Raw genomic sequence first — 17,686 nt, 5'->3', positions numbered from 1 at the left:
AGCTTGCTGAAGCCATCATGGACTGCCTCTTTATGTGACTTGATATTGACTCTTGTCTCCGAGCCATCAATAATTTATTATAATTTTATTTTGTGTTTGCTTAGTGAGACCTAGCTTATTTTGTTTTGTTTTGATATGCCCAAATAGGCTGCTCATGTGCACTAGTTTGATTTTTGACACTGTTTGATCTCTAATGTCCTGTCACCAGATAGTTAGTTCTGTAACTAAATATGTGCACACCAGAGTCCATTAAATTTTCCTATATGGGATCAGCTCGGGTGTGCAGGCAGTTGGTCACCAAGTGTGTGATGCAGGCTCTCACCCCCAGTCCTAGAGAGGCATGGGTGATTGGTGCAGGCACTGGACTCTGGCTGTGGTAGGGGATCACGTGCTGAGCCAGGCAGGGGGCTTATGGCTGCCCCTGAGAGTCTGAAAGAAAAGCATGTCCCTGTTCTCTAGGGTGAATAGGTAGGTGAGTTTTGCAGCCAGGCTAAGAGCACCCCACTCTGTTGGCTGTAAAGACTCGAGGGCACCACTTTTTCCTGAACTTCTGTAGCAGGTGACTAGGCACTTTAGGAGCTACCACCAGTCCTCAAGATCCTGCTGCAGATCGATAAAAGTGCCTAGGAGAGGGGCAGGGCTGTTTCGAGGGTCACAAATCTGCCTATTCACAGCTGAAGCAGTTGAAGTTAAACTTCAGATGTTTGCCTTGTTGTACTGTGGCAGTGAGGGCTAACACTGTTGAGATGGGTCCCCACAAGTCTATAAAGGGGTGTAAGGCACTCAGAGTCTGTGGACCCCTGATTTCTGTGGCCAGCAAAGGAGCTGTGCCGACCCTGTGTTCCTGGCCTAGGGGAGCCAGCAGCTTATTTGTTCCCTCTTCAAGGTCAGGAGAATGGGTCAGGGCGCCTTTTGGGATCTAATTCCAGCTCAGTGGACTCCCGGTGCAGAGCAGGGAGGGAGGAGGTAAAAGGAAGAGAGGTTTTTCCCAAATCCAGTGCAGAGCGCGGAGGGAGGAGATAAAAGGGAGAGAGGGTTTTCCCAAATCCAGTGCAGAGCAAGGAGGTAGGAAGTAAAAGGGAGAGAGGTTTTTCCCAAATCCGGTGCAGAGCGCAGAGGTAGGAGGTAAAAGGGAGAGAAGTTTTTCCCAAATGGGCTTTTTGGTTTTTTTTTTTTTAATCGCCGTGATAGGGTGCACACATGTACTTATTCTAGCCTCTTGGGAGCTGCTCTTCACTGGTTCGGAGTGTCCAAGCAGAATCTCTGCTGCCAGGTCTCTCTCAATGTGGAAACTGCTTCTCGAGTGCGCACACCAGCATGGCGGTGTCTCTGCCTTTTCGCCACCGTGGCTCTAGCGCTCCTCACGTCTTCCAAACGGTCTTCCTCTCCCGTATGACTCAGATGGATTTCTTAACCTTGCCTTGATCAGGGCTGCCAGATGTTCACATAGAATCAAATCACTTGTTTTTCTGGGTCTTTGTTGTAAGAAGGATATAGGAAGCGTCTAACTACTCTGCCATGTTGACCACACCTCCCCTCTCTGGCTATATATTTTTTTTGTTGAGATTTACTTTGTGGCTGCATATATTTTAAATGCTTCATGTGTGCTTGAAATTAAATATATGCTCAACTTTTGAGTGCAGGGTTCTATATAATAGAAGTGTTATTCATTAGAATAGCAAGCTTGTTAACTTCTTTGTTCAAATCTTTTTCCTTTTCATTACTTTCAATCTTTCTTGTGTCTTTATATTTTAGGTATGTCCCGTATAAACAGCATATACTGAGATTTGTTTTTTTAATCCAATATGGCAATCCCTGTTAGCTGAAGAGTTTAGTCTATTTACATTATGGTGATTACTTGCATTGTTGGATTTATTTTTCCAATATTATTTTGGTCTTATCATTTACTCTACTTTTTCTGTGCTTTTGTTTCTTTCTTTCCTAATTTCTATTAATCAAGTTTTTCTTTTTAAATCCTCACCCTTTTCCTCCATTTGGTTTAGAAATTTTGCATTCTATTTTTATTCCTTTAGTAGTAATCTTTAAATTTGTACCATGAATACTTGACTTAGGAAGTCCTCACCTTCCTAAAAAACAATACAAAGAACGTCATTACCCCATCTTATCTCAAATGCTTGTTTCCTGTATTTGTTTCCACCTTATTTTTATACCCCCAAAGTTAATTGCTATTATTATATAATAAGCAATTATTATTACTGTTGATCAGTCAATGCTTACCTAGATTTACCTCATGTTTACCAACTTCTTGGTTTGACGTTCCTTCTTGCATCTCACTCCTTCATTCTGGATTCAATTTCTCTCTCTTAAACTACATCTGCTAGTAGTTCATAGTGAGAGTCTCTTATTATTAGATTGAACCATAAGATATTGCTGATATCTGACAGTTTTTGACCTACAATCTGTGGTTCAACCTAATAGTAAACTCTCTCAGTCTTTGCTCTCTCAATATTTTGCTTAAATTTTATATAAACTCATGGACTTACTACTCTGGTTTTAGCCAGTGGGGATTTTCCTTGCTTCTTTGAGGGCTCATTGACAGTGTTTATCCTATTTTATCTAATATTTTTAGAAATTTTTAGGTTGAGAGGTTTTTAGAAATTTTTAGATTGAGAGGTTCTTATATTTTGATGTTGTTTCACACCGTTTCATGACTACTCTGTCTTCATTATGGATCTTAAATAATTAAAAAGACTCACTTTGTTTTCTTCTTGCCTTTAATTTTAATTTGTCTGATATTTATATTGCCACTACTGCTTTATTTACATTTGGTGCATCTTTGGAGCCCTGCTGGTGCAGTGGTTAAGAACTCAGCTGCTAACCAAAAGGTCAACAGTTTGAATCTACTGGCTGCTCCTTGGAAACCCTATCGGGCAGCTCTACTCTGTCCTATAGGGTCGCTGTGAGTCAGAATCAACTCGAAGGCAACAGGTCGGGTTTCCTGGAGAGAGGAGCAATTGAAGAGATGGAGAGAGGCCAGGAATGACACATCTCAGATTGGAAGGAAACAACAGGAATGAGGAAGAAGCATTTCTCCTTAACAAGAGATGGGGGAGAAAAAAACAACATTTGACCAGTGCTTGCTGTACTTTGAACCCTGGCTAGTCAATTTAAATTGATTATTTTAGTTAATCTTCACAAAACTCAATGAGGTGGTTATATTCCCTTTGAAAAATTGAGGCTCAGGGAATTTAGTATTTTGTCCAATCTGTAACTTATATACAGAAAATGAGGGGAAATTAGTCCCTTACCTCCTACAGTGAGTTTATAAATGCCAAGTACCTATTATTCCAACCTAACGTTTCATTTATTCTATTTGCAGAGGTGCTTTTGATGCTCAAACTAATTTTAATCTTCCCAACCATCTTCATATAAATGACACTGAGTGTCTGCACGTGCATTGTCGAGGATTAGAAACCAGTTTGGCTGAATGTACTTTTACTAAGAGAACTACCGGGTACCAGGGTTTAGCTGGTGTGATATGTTACACCCAGAGCGTCGAAGGTTGGTGGAGTATTTGTCTTATATTTCCCTTCTTTCAAAGTTGTTTATGTCACACCAAGCCAATAGTAAACAAATGATTGATACTCAGTTGCCAGCCACAGAGGCCATGATAGGGCCTCTATCATATTTTAAGTTTTAGAGGCTAGATTGGTACTTCCTCCTTATTGTACTTTTTGCCATTCAAATGTTACTCCATTTCAGATTCTTATATGAGAAGCAGCATTGCGTGACTCCCCTTTACTTCCTGGAACATCTGAATCAAAGTTAGTATAACAAACACAAGTTAATCGAGCATCAGAGGAAACTTCAGCATCTCCTTTGAGAGGGCCAGATTATATACATTCCTTTAAAATGTTTAAGTGATCATGTCAGTGCCTCAGTTTCTAGGAAATCACTGCCACTTTGCTTTTCCATCCTGGCACTGGAATATTTTAGCTATGTATATGGTGCTAAAGGCTAAAGTCATACCCTTTCCTTTTCGGTGCTAAAAAAGCCATCATCAAAATGTAAACGGCAAACAGACAATCCACAGAATAGGAGAGAATATTTGGTAACCATATATCTGGTTTACCCAGAATATATAAAGTGTTTAATATCCAGAATATATAAAGAACTCCTACAACTCAACAACAAAAAGACAAACAATTTTTAAAAATGGGCAAAGGACTTGAATAGACATTTCTCCAAAGATATACAAAAGGCCAATAAGCACATGAAAAGATACTCAACATCATTAATCATTAGGATGATGCAAATCAAAACCACAATGAAATACCACTTCACCTCCACTAGGATAGCTATTATCAGAAAAATAGAAAATAACAAGTGTTGAAGAGGATATGGAGAAATTGGGCCTTTATCCTTTGCTGGTGGGAACATAAAATGGTACAGCCACTGTGGAAAACAATATGACAATTCCTCAAAAAGTTACACATAGAATTACTATATCACCCAGCAATTCCATTCCCAGGTATATACCCAAAAGAACTGAAAGCAGAAACTCAAACAGATACTGGTACACCAGTGTTCATAGTAGCAATATTCATAGTAGCTGAAAGGTGTCCATCACCAGATGAATGGATAAACAAAATGTGATATATATATATATATACACACACACACACGCACAAAGGAATATTATTTAGCCATAAAGTCTGAAGTTCTGATACATGCTACAACACAGATGAAGCTTGAAAACATTATGTTGAGTGAAATAAGTCAGACACAAAAAGACAAATATTGTATGACCCCACTGATATGAAATATTTGGAATAGGCAAATGCATAGAGACAAAAGTTCATTGTGGTTACCAAGGGCTAGGCAGAGAGGGAAATGGGGAGTTATTACTTAAGGGGTACTGAGTTTCTGTTTAGGGGGATGAAAAACATTTGAAAATAGATAGTGGTAATGGTTACACAACATGACGAATGTAATTAATGTCGCTGAATTGTACATTTAAAAATAGTAAGAACTGCTATTGTTTTGTTATATATATTTTTCCACAATAAAAAAATGTAAATGGCACTGCCTAAGTATATCTTGATAGGGGGTGGGGATTAGCGTAGCAGCATGAAAGGAATGGGTGAGCAGTGTTTGCCGAAGTCCAACAAGTGCTGCTGATTCCTGACCCCCTCATCTCAGTGAGTGCAGACTGCTACAATAAACTTACTGGTTTTCAGGGATAATGGAAAGGCCTCCATAAGCCAGCTTTGGAATTTGTTTTCCTTATTAACCAGACATGCTATGTTGATAAACCAAACCAAATCCATTGCTCTCAAGTGGATTCCGACTCATAGCAACCCTGTAGGATAGAGTGGAACTGCCCCTATAGGGATTCCAAGGCTGTCCATCTTCACGGAAGCAGATTGCTACATCTTTCTCCTTTAGAGTGGCTAGTGGGTTCAAACCACTGAACTTTCAGTTAGCAGCTGTGTGCTTTAACCACTGAGCCACCAGGGTTTCTTTCTATGTTGACACTACCAATATATTTTATATCATTTTTTATTTGAGGCCTGATTTCATCTTGTGGTTGTTGTTAGGTGCCATTGAGTCTGTTCTGACTCATAGCGACCCTGTGTACAACAGAACGAAACACTGTCCTGTCCTGTGCCAGCCTCACAATCATTGCTATGTTTGAGCCCGTTGTTGCAGCCACTGTGTCAATCCATCTCTTAATGACCCCATTATTCCAAAAATGTGGCATCATGCCACAACTCCGTAAATAAATTTTACAAAGATCATTTCTGCTTTACAGATTTTGTACGAAAGGACAACATCTTTCAGTGTGTGAATGGAAAGCGCATTTCTCAGGAGGAGGCCTGTGATGGTCTTAATAACTGTGGAGATCAAAGTGATGAGCTGTGCTGTAAAGGTAGACGTAAATGTAGTTTTTGAATCCCCCAAATGCATTTTCCTGACTAAAAAAGTAAAAACAATGTTACCATTGCATTTTAGGATTTCATCTCAATCCATTTTAAGAAATGAAAACAACTGTTCTTTTTATGTTTTCCCAGAGTGTCGGGGTAACAGTTTCCTTTGTAAATCAGGTGTTTGTATTCCAAAAGAGTATAAGTGCAATGGAGAGGTGGACTGCATCACAGGAGAAGATGAAATTGGTTGCCAAGGTAATTTAAAGTGTTTTTGGTTACTTTTTTCATTATTCAATCCAAGAATTCTGAAACGGGTGAATTGTAATTTTAAGTGACCACAGGAGGGTGTAGCAGTAAGCATACTGAATGGACATTGGAGGAACTATGGAATGTTCATCTCCTCATATCTTCATTTAATAAATATTTATTTATTTTAGAACTTTTTTTTAAGAAAAATATTCCTACATACATAAAAATAGACTAGTAAAATGAACCCCAATGCACCCATCTTACAGATTCAAAAATTTCAATATTTTGCTACTCTTGTTCATCTATCCGTCAGCTTGCTTGCTTTTTTGTTTTTTTGTTGGAGTATCAGAAAGCAAATTTCATACATTCTATCACTTCGCCTAGAGATGTATATCTCTCTAATGATAAAACCCATTGTTACCGAGTCACTTCCCACTCATAATGACCCTATAGGACAGAGTAGAATTGTCCCACAGGGTTCCCAGGCTGTAATCTTTACAGGGTCAGACTACCACGTCTTTCTCCCACAGAGCAGCTGGTAGGTTCAAACTGCTGACCTTTCAGTTAACAGCCGGGTGCTTAACCACTGCGCCACCAAGGCTCCTCAAGAGAGACAATTAACAAGAGAAATGAGTAAAACAACAAGTGCTAAGTGCTAAGGACAAAATATAAAGCAAGGGAGTTTTCTTAGTTTCTTATGCTGCTGAAGCAGAAATACCACAACTGGATGGCTTTAAAGAACAGAATTTTATTTTCTCACAGTTTAGGGGGCCTGAAGTCCAAATTCAGGGGACTGGCTATAGAGGAGGGGAACCCTGGTGGTGTAGTGGTTAAGAGCTGTGGCTGTTAACCAAAAGATCCCTAGTTCAAATCCACCAGGCGCTCCTTGGAAACCCTATGGGGCAGTTCTACTCTGTCCTGTAGGATCGCTATGAGTCAGAATCTAGTCAGAATCAACTCGACGGCAGTGCATTTTTTGGTTTTGGCCTATAGGGCAAGTTCAGTGTCTGTGGGCTCTGGGAGAAAGATCCTTATCTCAGCTTCTGTAGCCCCCGTGTTCCTTGGTTCCTTGTCAATCTTCAGGTGGCATCTATGCTCCCCGTTTGTGCTTCCAACCCTATCTAATCTGCTCTTTTTATAATGCTGGAGTGATTAGGTTTAGGGCATGCCCTACACTGATGTGACTAATTAACATTCCGTAACAAATGGAATTACATCCACAGGTATAGGGGTTGTAAGTTTTGCATAACTATCTAGTAGCTTCCTGTTGGATAAGTGTTCGAATATATCTAAAATACTAATGTTTCTTTTTCATTCAAGTTGAAATGATGTCCTTGTTGTGGTGAAATTGGCGTGTGTTTAATTGCAAGATGAGAAATCTGTTATGCAGTAGGAAAAACAAAAATAAAGATGACTTCCTGTGGTTTTTTTGTTTTATTCAAGTGAAAATGATCTCTTGTCATAGTGAATTTTTTTGTGTTTTGCTTTTAGAACGTCGACATCCTGAACTTCAAGGTAAATCTGTTTTTATAATAGAAAATTTATATTACAGTATTGAAAACAAGAGTGAGATGCTAAAGCTTTTCTAATATGTAGATAGTATGGATATAGTGTACTTTTACTTTTTGCTCAAATAAAAATTACCTTTGCTGAGGTAAATTTTGTTTTGTTTGTTTTAGGTTTTGAACTTATGCCACGAGGTAACACCTTTATTAAATTCTTGGGATATTGTGGAATTTAAACAAAACTAAGATACTGTTGTGTTTTCATGTCGTTAAGTGCTGTCGACTCAGTTCCAAATCCTAGCTACCCTCTGTACAACAGAAAGAAACGCTGCCCGCTCCTGCGCCATCTTCACAATCCTTGCTGTGTTTGATGGCATTGTTGTAGCCACTGTGTCAGTCCATCTTGTTAAGTCTTCATAGATGTGAATGTAAATGTTAACTTAGGGTGATGTGACATGTGTTACCAATAACTTGCCTTTAACATTAGTTTAGACACAGGGGCCATTTTCCACTATGTGATAAAGTCCCATTCTCACAGTCCCCACCTGCAGCCTGGACCCTTCCCTGCACATTTCACCTTTGCCAAACGCCCTTCTCCTCTTTATCTTCAAAGCCATGGCAGCTCCTGAAGAAATTGACACCAGTGGAAGAAACGTCTTTTCACGAGAGATGTTCTCTGATTTTCTTATGTAGGCAAAATGTCCACAAATCCTCCAGCTCTTTGGGGTCATCCTTTTCTTTAATATTCATATAAAAAGACACAAGTCCTCAGTCCACAAGTTTATGGTCCTTCTCAGGATTTCTTAGGATTTCTGGGGACATACATGGTCAAAATCACTCCTTGCTCTGAATACCTATGCTTAATGGCTCCTTGGTATTTCTTCCCACTCATATTTCCACCCAAGGCTGCTGTTCTTTTTCCCCTTCTTCATTTCTTTTCTCCCTCCATTTCTACCTCTCTTCATTCCATCCTTTCTTCCTTCTCTCCTTCCTTCCCTCTTTCCAGCCTTCTTTCCCTCCTTGGTTATTTTTACTGCCCTCCTACCTCTCTCCCTCCCTCCTTTGCTTTCTTCCTTCCTAGTTTTGGACCTCAGGTGCGGGTGGATGAGTTAACCATATTCCTCAGTTCATTGCTCACTACCATCATTGGTCCAGGCCGGGCCCTTCTCTACTTTTAATTGCTCTTTAACCCTGTACCAACCAAACCAAAGCCACTGCCATTGAGTCCATTCTGACTCATAGTGACCATGTAGGACAGAATAGAACTGCCCCATAGGTTTTCCAAGGCTTTAACTCTTTATGGAAGCAGACTGCCACGTTTTTCTCCTGAGGAACAGCCAGTGGGTTTGAACAGCCGACCTTTAGGTTAGCAGTTGAGATCTTAACCAATGAGAAAGAGGGCTCCTCTAGACAGACAACAAATAAGAGAAATTAGTAAAATAGTAAGTGCTAACAAGTACTAAGGAGAAAAAATAAAGCAAGGAAGTTTTCTTAGTTTCTTATGCTGCTGGAACAGAAATACTACAAGTGCATGGGTTTAAAGAACAGAATTTTATTTTCTCATAGTTTAGGAGGCCTGAAGTCCAAATTCAGGGTGCTGGCTATAGGGGAAGGTTCACTGTCTGTGGGCTCTGGGAGAAAGATCCTTGTCTCAGTTCCTGTAGCCCCCGTGTTCCTTGGTTCCTTGTCAATCTTCAGGTGGCATCTCTGTTCCCTGTTTGTGCTTCCAACCCTATCTAATCTGCTCTTTTTATAATGCTGGAGTGATTAGGCTTAGGGCATGCCCTACACTGATGTGACTAACATTTCATAACAAATAGAGTTACATCCACAGGTACAGGGGTTATGATTTCAACACATTGGGAGAATACAATTCAATACAATTCAATCCATTACGGAAGGAGACTATAAAACGTTGGTGTTAAGTTTTGCAGGTTAACTGAGATAACTTTTAGGTAAAGAGCTAAAGGAAATGATGGAGTTAGCCATGCAGATGTCTATGAAGAATGTTCCAGACAGAGGCAACAGCCGTTGCAACATTCCTAAAATGAGAAAATCCTAGTATGTTTGAGGAATGAGCAGCAATGAAGCCAGTGTGGCAGAATGTGGTAGTGAAAAAATAATGGGACACAACAAACTCACTCCTAGGAATATACCCGAGAGACTTGAAGCAGTGATGTCAAGAGACAAATGTACACCAGGGTTCACTGCAGCACTATTCATAACAGCCAGGAGGTGGAAATAATTCAACTCTCCATCACCAGATATATGGATAAAGAAAACGTGGTACTTACAATGGAATATTACTCCACTGTAAAGAGAAATGAAGTCCTGATACTTGCAACAACGTGGATGAACCTGGAAGACATCTTCAGTGAAACAAGACAATCACAAAAGGACAATTATAGTATGGTTTCACTGGTATGAAATACTTAAAATAGGCAAACATATAGAAATCAGAGTTTAACAGTAGTTAGCAGGGGTGGGAGAGAAGAGGAAAAAGGGAAATTTTGTCTAGATAGCATTGAAGTTTTGTTTATGGTGATGGAAGATATGGCAGTGGATATTGGTGATGGTTGAACAACATGATTGATGAAACTGGTTTTATTGAATTGTACAAGTGATAATAATTGAATTGGTCAATGTGTTAGCTATATATTTTTTTTCAAGACTTAAAAAAAGAAACATAACCTAAAGCACAATAAAAGTGAAAAAGAAAAAAGTAAAAGGACAAACAGTAAGAGAGGTTAGAAAGGTGGAGAGTGGACAGAGCACATCAAGTAAGAATAGTTGGTGAGTGAAATGGGGGAGCCACTTCATGAATGTTTGCAGAGGGGTAACTAACATTTGAAATCAAAAGCACTCTGGGTGGTGAATAGTCTGTATGAGGGACAAGGGGAGAAGCAGGGAGTCCAGTTAGGAAGCTCCTGCAGTAATCCAGGGAAGAGATGATGGTGACTTGGACAAATTGGTAAGAATGGAAATGCTGAGAAGCAGTCAGGTTCTAGGTATATTCTGAAGAGAAAGACAACCAGATTTGCTGATAGATTGGATGGAAGTGTGAGAGCAAATGAGCAGTCAAGGATGACTCCAATGGTTTTGGTCTCAGAATGAGAAGAATGGACTACTACCAGCAAAGATGGGGAAGGCTACGGGAGGAGTAAACCAAAAACAAAGAAAACAAAAGCCGACCCATTGCCGCTGAGTCCGTTACAACTCATACCGAACCCATAGGGCAGGGTAGAACTGCCTGACAGCGTTTCCAAAGAGTGGCTGGTGGATTCAAACTGTCAACTGTTTGGTTAGCAGTCGAGCTCTTAACCATTGTGACACCAGGGAGCCATGACGGGAGTAAGCATACTTAAATTCTCCTTTTTTATAGAACTTACCCGGTAGTGTGCTGGTTAATGTTTAACAGCTGGATTCCAGGGCGAGGGCAGCCCTGATTAATAGTTTTTGCCAGTTTCTTTGGTGTAAATACTCCCACCGTGGGTAATTTCAAGCTACTGGCGTGATGTCCCAGAACACGAGTTGAGAAGTGACAGAAACAACAGACGCTTACAATGTGGTATGAATCCGCATCAGCACACCACTGAATCACTTCTAACTGTTTATTATAGTTTTTCTGTGTTTGTCTTACCTCCCCTTCTCAATAATAGACTCCTTGAAAACAGAATCTATTATTTTTAGATTCCAAAAGTCCTAGGAGAAATACCTTACATATATACATCAAATGAATGTTGAAGATATATATGGATATAATTGATATTAATTATATTTTGACATTACTTGGTATGCCAAGTGTTTTGACTTCGCTGAAATTCTAAAAAATATTTTTTTCCATTGATATCGTTCTTAAACTGGAGAACACATTTTTCTGGATTTCAAATCATTCATTTCTTTTGAAGGCATATAGGCAGTTGAGCAAAAGTACTTCTATGTTCATTAAATTTCAGTCCTCAGTAAAGAGATAAGAGGAAGAAGGAAAACAATTTCAAGGAGGAGGGCGCTAAACCATGACTTTTGCCAGTGAAGCTCTACAGTTGGATCTCACGTCCTCTGAGATGCTTCTCCTCCTTCTTCTCTTCCTCCCTCTCCTGATTCCTCCTCCTCTTCCTCTGTTTCAAATCTTAAAGTTTAAGGTCAAGGAACATGAGTCTTAGTTAATCAGAAAAAAAAAATCCTACTGCCAGGGATTTAACTACAATATAAACTTAACTTTTTCACCAATTTCTTGAATCCACATTGAAAATACATTTAATTACCTGTCCTTTTTATTTAAGTTTACCCTTCTTAGGATGAGCTCTGCCTTTTGTATTTTAGTAATGGTTCTAAGTTTTTTCCATGTAAAGGAGGGCACGTGAGAACAGAGATGAAAAATAAATATATTGATTATTAATATATTCATTGGCTTCTCTTTTAAGCAGCCAGGTTAGAATCACTGAATCAAGAGAAGTTTGGACTGTATTTTGATTTAATTTATCTTTTATAAGTGCTCCTTTTAGGAATGTAAGTTAAAAATGGTTGCAAATTTTTGCGTAAAAGTATAGTAGGCTTCCTGTTGGATAGGTGTTCAAACATAGCCAAAATACTAATTTCTCTTTTTCATTCAAGTTGAAATGATGTCCATGCTGTGGTGAAATTGGTGTGTGTTTAATTGGAAGATGAAAATTCCATTATGCGTTAGGAAAAAACAAAGTAAAGATGGCATTCTGTGATTTTTTTTCTCTTTTTGTAAACAACAAGTTTTTATATTATTTTTGAAATACTAACGGTTTGTGTATATTTTATTCAAGTGAAAATGATCTCTTTGCTATGGTGTTTTTTTTGTGTTTTGTTTTTAGCAGCTGGACGTCTTGGACTTCAAGGTAAATCTATTTTTATAATAGAAAATTTATATTACAGTACTGAAAACAAGATTGAGGTGCTAGAGCTTTTCTAATATATGTACAGTATTGATACAGTGTGCTTTTTCTTTTTGCTCAAATAAAAATTATCTTTTGCTGAAATGACTTTTTGTTGTTTGTTTTTAGGCCTTGAAACTGTGGCACGAGGTAAAAATTTTATTTATTTCTTGGGATATTGCATAACTGAAACAAAACTAAGATACTGTTGTCTGCTTACGTTGTTGCTGTTGTTAGGTGCCGTTGACTCGGTTCCGACTCATGGCAGCCCTATGTACAACAGAAGGAAACACTTCCCAGTCCTGAGCCATCCTCACAATCCTTGCCGTGTCTGAGCTCATTGTTGCAGCATTATGTCAATCTATTTTGTTGAGGGTCTTCTTATATGTTAATGTAAATATTAACTTGGGGTGATGTGACCATGTGTTACCTATCAAAACCAAACCTGTCACCATCAAGTCGATTGCAACTCATAGCAACCCTACAGGACAGAGTAGAACTGCCCCATAGAGGTTCCAAGGATTGACAGGTGGATTTGAACTGCCGACCTTTTGGTTAGCAGCTGAGTTCTTAACCATTACGCCACCAGAGCTCCTGTGTTACCTACTTATAGCTTGGCTTAAACATTCGTTTATACCAGGGGACTTTTTTCACAGTGTGATAAACTCTCATTCTCACGCTCCCCACCTCCAGCCTGCAGACCAAAGAACCACCCAAACGGACCCTTCTTGCACATTTCATCTTTGCTGAATGCCCTTCTCTTTAATTCATGCTCAAAACCAAAGCAGCTCCTGAAGAAATTGCCACCAGTGGAAAGAAACATCTTTTCATGAGAAATGTTTTCTTATTTTCTTATGCAGACAAAACGTCCTCGAATCCTCTAGCTCTCTGGGGTAAACTTTTTCTTTAATATTCATATAAAAAGACACAAGTCCTCAGTCCACAAGTTCATGGTGCTCCTCAGTATTTCTTAAGATTTCTGGGGACATACATGGTCAAGATCACTCCTTGCTCTAAATACCTATACTTAATGACTTCTCGGTATTCCCTCTCTCTCATCACTTTGCCCTCCAAGGCTGCTGTTCTTTTTCCTTTTCTTTATTTCTTTTCTTCCTTGTTTTTTGCCTTCTTTCCCTCCCTTCCTCCTCCTTCCCTCCCTCCTTCACTTCCTTCCTTCCTAGTTTGGACCTCAGGTGCAGGTGGATGAATTAACCATATTCCTCACTTCATTGCTCACTACCATCATTGGTCCAGGCCAGGGCCCTGTCTTGTTTGCTTTTAATTCCTCTTTAACCCTGTACCAACCAAACCAAACCCACTGCCATCGAGTCCATTCCGACTCATAGCGACCATGTAGGACAGAATAGAACTGCCCCATAGGTTTTTCAAGGCTGTAACTCTTTATGGAATCAGACTGCCACATCTTTCTTCCAAAATCAGCTGGTGGGTTCGAATCACCAACCTTTAGTTTATCAGCAAGTTCTTAATAACTGAGCAACAGGGCTCCTCTAGAGAGACAACAAACAAGAGAAATTAGTAAAATAGTAAGTGCTAAGTGCTAAGAAGTCCTAAGGAGAAAAAATAAAGAAAGTAAGTTTTCTTAGTATCTTAGTGCTGAAATACCACAAGTGGATGGCTTTAAAGAATAGAATTTTATTTTCACACAGTTTGGGAGGCCTAAAGTCCAAATTCAGGGCACTGACTATAGGGGAAGGCTGAATCTCTGTAGGCTCTGGGGAAAATATCCTTGTCTCAGCTTCCGTAGCCCCAGTGTTCATTGGTTCCTTGGCAATCTTCACATGGCATCTGTTTTCCCCCATTTGTGCGTCCTTCAGTATCTGATCTGCTCTTTCTGTAATGCTGGAGTGATTAGGTTTAGGGTATGCCTTACACTGACATGACTAATTAACATAACAGAAAACTCTATTCACAAGCAGATTTTACATCTGTTAGGATTCTTGTGCTAGGATTCCAAAACATATTTTGGGAGAATACAGTTCAATCCATTATGGAAAGAGAATATAAAATGTTGGGGTTAAGTTATAAAGGTTTACAGAGGTAAACTTTAGGTAAAGAACTGAAGGAAATGATGGAATTAGCCATACAGATGTCTCGGAAGAGTGTTCTAGACAGAGGCAACAGCCACTGCAACATTCCTAAGACGAGAAAATCCTAGCAAGTTTGAGGAATGAGCAGCAATGAAGCCAGTGTGGCAGAATGTGGTAGTGAAAAAACAATGGGACACAGCAGTCACACTCTTAGGTATGTACCAAAGAGACTTGATGCAGTGATGCTGTAAAAATGGCTTGCGGGCAGTGTCTGACCTCCTCCAACCTCCCGAGGGCGAAGGAGAATCAAGATCAACAGCCCAAGGCTGATTCTTATGAGGTGGGAGTCTGACAAGCCTTCTCTCTCCGCCATTTTTACCAATTCTGACACCAACCGTCCCTCCCACAGCATGCTCTACTGGGTTTGATAATGCATTGCAATGGCCATACAGAACTCACAGACCATACTCACAATTGTGGGGTTTATTAGGGAAGTAACAGTCACAATTCAGGCTCAGAAACAGTCAAGATACAGTTCTTCCATCAGGATAGCCTCTTCCCAGCTGTGCTCACAGGCACACCTCTCCCTGGCCCTCAGTCTCTGCCTAAAGGCACTCAGCTTTCTCTCTCCATGGGCCAGGAAGCCCGCCGCATCTCCTGCTGCCACGTCTCTGCTGCGGGTGTCTCCTGCTGGTCTCTCCTTCCTTGGTGGTGGTGGGCTCCTCCTCTCTGCTCTGGAATTGGCTCTTTTAAGGCAAAACTGATCAATTCCCTTTGTAGGTCACAATTACCGTATCACACAGTCAGCTGGGTGGGAGTTACAAGACCATGGCTAGAAAGGCCACACACAAAAGTAACTAATCCATCACATATGCCAACAGACACATGTACACCAATGTTCACTGTAGCACTATTCACAATAGCCAAGAGGTGGAAACAACCCAAATGTCCATCAACAGATATATGGATAAAGAAAATATGGTGCATACACACAATGGAATATTACTCTGCCATAAAGAGAAATGAAGTCCTTACACACGCAACAAACATGGATGAACCTCGAAAACATGCTGGGTGAAACAAGTCAATCACAAAAGGACAAATATAGTATGGCTTCACTAATATGAAATGTTTAAAATAGGAAAATAGATAGAAATCAGAGTTTAACGATAGTTACCAGTGGCAGGAGGGAAGAGGAAAAACGGGAAATCTTTGTCCTGATAGCATTGAATTTTGGTTTATGGTGATAGAAAATATGGCAGTGGATAGTGGTCATGGTTGCATAACATGATTGATGTAATTGGTTTCACTGAATTGTACAAGTGACAATAGTTGAATTGGCCAATGTTGTGTTACCTATATTTTCATAACACTTGAAAAAAAAAGAAAAAATATGTAAAGGGACAAACAGTAAGACAGTTTGGAAAGGTAGAGAGGGAGCAGGGCAGATCAAGTAAGACTAGATGGTAAGTGAAATGGGGGAGCTACTTCATGAATGTAAGCAGAGGGGTGACTAACATTTTAAATCAAAATCACTCTGGGTAACTGGACAAAGAAAAAGCAAAGAAGTTTCCTAGACACATCCAAACACTTTGAGGGACAGAGTAGCTGGAACTGAGGCCTGGGGACCATACTTTTGGGGGACATCTAGGTCAATTGGCATAACAGAGTTTATAAAGAAAATGTTCTACATCCCACTTTGGTGAGTAGTGTCCGGGGTCTTAAAGGCTTGTGGGAGGCCACCTAAGATACATCTAAAGCAGGATGAGAAGGTAGGAAGGGATAGGAACTGGTCGAACAGACACAGGGAACCCAGGGTGGAAAGGGTGAGCATGCTGTCACATTGTGGGGATGGCAACCAATGTCACAAAACAATATATGTATAAATTATTGAATGAGAAATTAACTTGAGTGTAAACCTTCACCTGAAGCACAATTTAAAAAAGAGAGAAAAAGAATATATATATAAAATAAAATAAAACCAAAAACACTCAAAGGACCAAAAAAAAGCATTTTGGGTAGTGAATAGTCTGTGTGAGAGACAAGGGGAGAAGCAGGAGGACCAGTTAGAAAGCTACTGCAGTAATCCAGCGACGAGATGATGGTGACTTGGACAAGTTGGTAAGAATGGACATGGTGAGAAGAGGTCAGGTTATAGATATATTTTAAATATAGAGCCAACAAGATTTGCTGATAGATTGAATGGAGGTGTGAGAGCAAAAGAGCAGTCAAGGATGACTTCAGTGGTTTTGGTCTGAGAATAAGGATGGACTACTACCAGCAAAGATGGGGCAGGCTATGAGAGGAGTAAGTGTACTTATATTCTCCTTTTTTATGGAACTTATCCAGTAGTGTGCTGGTCAGTGTTCAATGACTGGATTCCAGTGTGAGGGCAGCCCTGATTAATAGTTTTTGCCAGTTTCTCTGGTGTAAATAGTCCCACCATGGGTAATTTCAAGCTACCGACATGATGTCCCAGAACATGAGTTGAAAAGTGATAGAAACAACAGACCCTTATGATCTGATTTGAATCAGTATCAGCACACCACTGAATTACTTTTAAGTGTTTATTATAGTTTTTTGTATTTGTCTTACTTCCCCTTCTCAATAATAAACTCCTTGAAAACAGGATCTATCCAATTATTTTTAGATTCCAAAAGTCCTAGGAGAAGTGCCTTACACATACACATTAAATAAATGTTGAAGATATGCGTGGATAGATTAATTGATATTAATTATATTTTGACATTACTTGGTATGCCAAGTGTTTAACTTTGCTGAAATTAAAAAAAAATTTTTTTCAATTGATATTGGTTCTTAAACTGGAGAATATGCTTTTCTGGGTTTCAAATCATTTATTTCTGTTGAAGGCATATAGGCAGTTGAGCAAAAGTACCTTTATGTTCATTAAATTTCAATCCTCAGTAAAGAGAGGAGAGGAAGAAAGAAAAAAATTTCAAGGAGGAGGGTGCTAAACCATCACTTTTGCCAGTGAAGCTCTGCAATTGGATCTCACTTCTTTGAGATGCTTATCCTCCTTTTCTTCTTCCCCCCTCCTGATTCCTCCTCCTCTTCCTCCTGTTTCAAAT

The 17,686-nt window shown here is 39.6% G+C and overlaps 1 protein-coding gene across 1 annotated transcript in view; it reads left to right on the top strand.

Moving 5' to 3' along the window:
• The window catches only part of CFI (complement factor I), a 73,464-nt gene that overhangs the window by 34,162 nt on the left and 21,616 nt on the right, over positions 1-17,686 (top strand). The window contains exons 4-10 of the mRNA XM_023734801.1: positions 3,341-3,522; positions 5,777-5,893; positions 6,036-6,146; positions 7,632-7,655; positions 7,820-7,840; positions 12,490-12,513; positions 12,679-12,699. Coding sequence (XP_023590569.1) covers positions 3,341-3,522; positions 5,777-5,893; positions 6,036-6,146; positions 7,632-7,655; positions 7,820-7,840; positions 12,490-12,513; positions 12,679-12,699 — 500 coding nt within the window. The remainder of the gene's footprint in view (positions 1-3,340; positions 3,523-5,776; positions 5,894-6,035; positions 6,147-7,631; positions 7,656-7,819; positions 7,841-12,489; positions 12,514-12,678; positions 12,700-17,686) is intronic.

The sequence above is a fragment of the Trichechus manatus genome, unplaced genomic scaffold (assembly GCF_000243295.1).
Source record: "Trichechus manatus latirostris isolate Lorelei unplaced genomic scaffold, TriManLat1.0 scaffold00071, whole genome shotgun sequence".
Taxonomy (NCBI): domain Eukaryota; kingdom Metazoa; phylum Chordata; class Mammalia; order Sirenia; family Trichechidae; genus Trichechus; species Trichechus manatus.
The sequence above is the reverse complement of the archived record's forward strand: the minus strand, read 5'-3'. Positions and strand labels throughout refer to the sequence as shown.